Source organism: Crocodylus porosus, unplaced genomic scaffold (assembly GCF_001723895.1).
Source record: "Crocodylus porosus isolate Cpor-Errol unplaced genomic scaffold, CroPor_comp1, whole genome shotgun sequence".
In the NCBI taxonomy this organism is placed as follows: Eukaryota; Metazoa; Chordata; order Crocodylia; family Crocodylidae; genus Crocodylus; species Crocodylus porosus.
The window spans coordinates 14,742,510-14,747,497 of NW_017728951.1; the positions used below are offsets into that span (position 1 = coordinate 14,742,510).

General features: G+C 52.1%; 1 protein-coding gene across 1 annotated transcript in view; it reads right to left on the reverse strand.

Moving 5' to 3' along the window:
- Window positions 1–1,047: 1,047 nt before the first annotated feature.
- Window positions 1,048–4,988, reverse strand: part of EMX2 (empty spiracles homeobox 2) — a 5,379-nt gene continuing 1,438 nt past the window's right edge. Inside the window, exons 2-3 of the mRNA XM_019555468.1 lie at window positions 4,285–4,481; window positions 1,048–2,402 (exon numbers count right to left, since the gene is read on the reverse strand). Coding sequence (XP_019411013.1) covers window positions 2,235–2,402; window positions 4,285–4,481 — 365 coding nt within the window. The 3' untranslated portion in view covers window positions 1,048–2,234. The remainder of the gene's footprint in view (window positions 2,403–4,284; window positions 4,482–4,988) is intronic.

Consider the following 4,988-nt stretch of genomic DNA (forward strand, 5'->3'; position numbering starts at 1 on the left):
GGGCCTCTTTAATATTGGAGCAGCTCTGAATGGAAAGTCACAGCTACGTTGCATGGGATCCACGATGTTAAAAAAATCAGATCGGATTTTTTTTTTAATGTACATAGTATCCTATAGTGCCAACACGTGCGCGGAATGTCTAATCTTAACTTTTCAAGGCAGGACGCTTAACAAAGCTCGTATTTTCGCGATCCATTGTAACTTCGCCTTATCACAGTGTAAAGGGTAGTCAGATTGTCCTAAATTATGTCCAACTAGCCCCCCTGGATCCACGGATTAAGAGATTAAAGGAGACCACTGGGCAATGCCTCCTCTTTCCCCTTCATATTCCTGGTATGATAATTGCCTAAACTGATTTGCACTTTCACAAAAGCTTGCAGGATTCTTTGTAGCTCGAACAGAGCAGACGAGGTTTCTCTATCAATGGAAATAAAACTGATTAATGCAGTCTATCAGGCTAAAGAGCAAATGAAGCATGAAAAAACAACTGTGTACCCCCAGAAAACCAGCTCCTTTCCTGAGCATTGGTTGCAGCTCCCCTCCCCTCCCCCCCCGGGCTACAGCTTTAACGATGTCCGCAGAATCGGCCCCCTGGACAAAGGTACTTCCCGCTCCGGAGGCACGGCACCAACTCCCGCACCCTCATCTCGACATAAAACATAAAGAAACCCGCACACAACCGCCATAGGCTGTTTGGTTGAAAAAGTCAGGAATCTAGCAAAAAAATAAATAAATAAAATGCCTGATCTCCCCCCCCCCAAAAAAAAGCTGCAAACGGATCATTTTCAATTTTTTTCATTAAAAAAAAAATCTAAACTTCGCATGAGACTCTTTTTTTGTTTTAATCTACATAAATTGACGCCCGTGGGTTATTTTCTAAGCGTTGTTTACAAGGGATGGAGTGAAGGCATCAAATCAGCGCCCCCCGCTTGAGCAATGGCATCGAAAGGAGCAGAGATGTTTATGGCCTGAAGTCCATACGGTCACCCCCCAAATCTGGGGGACCTACGGATTTGCAAACCCTGAAAAAATATGGCTTAAAAAAAATTTAGGGCATATTGATAAATCTTTATTGACAAAATATTGACAATGACATACTTCTTGGAAGTATATAGTGTGTTAGAATTCTAACAAATTAAACACAAAACACAAAAATATTTACATTCTGGTATAGAAGACATTAAGGAAACATTTGTCACTTGTTTTTAGTAGCTCTATGATCTTGGAATATTATAAGCTCAGTGCTTGAAACTTGCCCCCAATGAAAATGGCCATTTTTGATCAATCCTCGAGATCGAGTCCTTTTTCCTGCATACTGCTAGTTTGGAAGACCTGCCAATTAAAAGCCGGCACCACCGAACAGTGGCCATTGGATTTAAAAAATATTAATTAAGTTGCACCATGGGGATATATATATATATATATATATATTTTTTTTAATTGGGGGATTTTTTTTGTTTTTTTGTTTTTGCAGCAAAAAGTCATAACCACCCCTCCGCTCCCTCCCGCCCACCTCCCCGCGTTGTCCGTTTGGAAGGAACACTATGTTTAGTTACTGCTACTTCATTTAGCTTTCACAATCACTTTGACGCCAGAAGTTATCATAAAATGTTTACAGACTGCACATTTCTCGTAAAATAAAATTAAAAAGCACACAGAACCTGTCTTAAAAAGAAAAAAAAATACAATTCATTTCTGTCTTTAGGAACCGTTTTAAAAAAAACCCAAACGGCTTTTTCTTTCTTTCTTCCTTTTTTTTTTTTTTTTTTTTTAAACACATGCAATTCAAGTTTCTGAAACAGGTGTGGATTTGGACTGTGCACGGCATTTGTAAAGGCTGGGAAAAAAAACTGTGAAGTGCAAAAAAATGTCCTGTTAGGTGGTGTTGGGGGGGGGGGTTGTGTATATATATCTATATATATTGGGGGTTTTTTCTTTTAATTTTTTTTGTCGTTATTGGATTTTAAAAGTGGACTGCGAGAAACGGAATACCTGTCAATCATCGTGTCTCGGTGGATAGGTTTTGACTGACAGATCCCCCTTTGCCAGAGCTGTGCCAGCAATGCCACATTTTGGACCTCTCGCTCCGCGCCTCTCTCAGCTGCCTCCTAGACGAGAACTGCATTTTGATGAAGCCTCTGCCTCTCCCCCGCACGCCGCTCTCCCGGTGTGTGATCCTGCGACACTTGGGTTTTTGTTTTGTTTGCTCGTCGGAAAAGTCCCAGCGCCAGGTCTTAGTCGTCTGAAGTGACGTCTATTTCTTCTGGGCTGGCTTGTTTGGTGGCAATTCTCCACCGGTTAATGTGATGAGTCCCTTTTTTCTTCTGTTGTGAGTCTGACCCTTCCTCTTCCAACTTTTGTCGCTTGAACTTTGTCCTTCTGTTCTGAAACCATACTTTTACCTGCGGAGGGGAGACGAAGGCGGGGGTTAGCTGGCTGGGCGCTCCTTGCGCGGGCTCCCTCGGTAAGGACCAGTGGATGCGGGGGGCGATGCGTGTGTCCCGTCTACTAAGTGCCAAATGCAATGAAAAAGGGGTCCGGGACTGCGCGCGTGTCCACACACTGCCTACACCCAGAGGCAGACGCGCACACATCTGTCTGCCTCCAGCTTGCTTGTGCCCGCGGAGGTTACACATGCACGTCCATACACATGCGCGTGTGCGCGCCTCCGCACAGACACAGAGAGCCGCGACTTGCGGAGCTAGTAGGCACACTCTCGTCTCCGCACACGCACTTCGCATCACGCCCGCCGACACAGCCATCAAGGCTACCATCAGCTGCAAATCCTCCGCCACCCTCCCCACGCCGCAGCCGTGGCGGGGCGAGGGGGGCTTCCCCTTCCCCGGGCGCCCGCCCGCCTTTCTGCAGCGGGCCCGTTCCCCGCGTGTCGGGGGTCCCGCACCGGCCAGGTGCACCCACCACGCCCTGCGCGCGCGAAAGCGAAAGTGCTTCAACCCCCTCGAAAAGGAAGATTTCGGCGTTTTGTTTTGTCGTCTGAATGCGCGCCTTGCCAGCCGGGCCGGGCCGCTCCTCTTCCGAGAGGGGCTCAGGGAAGGAGATGGCATCTTCGCCGCCGCCTCCCCAAAACGAAGGGCCCGCAGCACGTCCCGCAGGGGCTGCCGGCGAGCGATCGCGCTCAGGCAAAACCCCTTCCAGTGCCGTAGAAAATGCCTCTCTGAATTTGCTCCGAGTCGAATAAATCTGACTTAACCAGAGCCCAGATTACTGGAGTCGTTTAATTACAGATAGTATTGATCCCGAAGTTATCTCGAGAGCTGGCCACACTCCTCGGAGCGGCCAAAGGTAAACACGGGTCCTTTTGCTTTTTCTTTCTTTTTTTTTTTTTTTAAAGCAGTTTAAACTCTGGTTCTGTCTGAAAGTGCCTGATAAAGGCCCCAGCGAGGGGGGGAAAGGGGAACGGGAGCATTTTAATAAGCTGGTTTAACCCGCTTCGCTGCCTCTTCAGAAGAGAGCGCGGCGGTGCCAGACACACAGCTCCGCCGCATTTTCATATTCTCCTAAAGTCCCCCATTAAAAAGCTGAGCGGGGAACAAGGGGTGAGTTTAATTTGCTTTTAGTTTGCTAATTGAAGGGGAGGACGGTTCATTTCTGCCCGCTGATCTCCCCAGAGCGAGCTCGTTTGTAGGGAACCGGGGGTTTGACATCTGGACAAAAGACCCCAAGCAGCTTCGGAATCAGACGGGACAAAGACCACCTTAAATACAGCTTTGCCACTGGAAATAAGCCTGTGACCGGTCCCTTGTTCCGAGAACCTCATAAAAGTGGCGATCCCTTTGTCTTGTTTTGTTAGCCAGACATTTTAAAACAAAAGCCCCAACCTCTTTATTGCTTCCCCCCGAAAAGGGGGGGGGGAAGTGTTACAACTTAATCCCATCTGTTTACGGAGAACTTTGAACCAGGCTGCGGCTGGGGGTTATCCCCCCCCCCCCAGTACAGTGCCACATACTGTAGCAGGGACACGTCCCTCAGGCAGGGAGGAGAAAAAATATGTACGCCAAACCCTGCACCCACAGCAAGGAGAAGGAGACATGCAGCTCGGGAGAAGCCGAGCGCAGAAACCCGCGCGCTAAATAATCCATCCGGGGCCGAGCAGACACACGCGCAACACGCGCCCGCGCCAGGCTTGACCCCGAACAGCGCGGGCAGCCGCGGGACAGTGCTCGCGCAACTCAGCCCCGCCGCGGCCGAGGAGCCCCCTGCTCCACGCCAGGCCTCGCGGGGCGCGGCGGGGCAAACCCGACGGGGCGCTGCGCCTCCTCTCACCTGAGTTTCCGTGAGGCTGAGGCTGTGCGCCAGCTGCTTCCTCTCCGCTCCCACGACATAATGGTTCTTCTCGAAGGCATGTTCCAGCCGCAGGAGCTGGGACGGCGAGAAGGCGGTGCGGATGCGCTTGGGCTTCCTGGCCAGGGCGTTGTGCAAGAGGAAGCTCTCCGGGCTCGTCTCGTTCCCTGGCCGACGGGGCAAGAGCACACATTAGCCCCGCGCTGCTCTGCCGGGGGGCGGGGGCCCCTTTGCTCACTGCCCTCGCTGCAGGGCCCGGGGAGGGCCGAGGGCTCAAACCCGCGCGGGGAAGCCAGGGCCGCTCCCGGGGCCCCGCGAGAGGCCGCCCGGCCGGCCCAAGGCGGCTGCACGGGCCCGGGGGCCCCGCTCGCCAGGGAGCCGAGCCAAATAAAGAGGAGGGCCCACTCCCCCCGGCCGGCCCTTGAGGAGCCGCCCCGGGTGGCCGGGAGCAGGCCTCCGCCTCTGTCCCGGCCTCGGCAGCCCGCGCTGGGACCGATGCTGCGGGCGGGGAAACCTGGCATTTTGCTCCGGGAGGGCGGCAGCCGCCTCGCTGAACTGGACTGCGGGGGGGGGGCCTTTTTAAAAAGTAAATAAATAAGGACAACTCTCCCCGCCACCCCCACCCTTGCTTGCTTTTTTATTTATCTTTCCCTTCGGGAAGCGGCTGGGTGCGGGGAGCGGGCGGG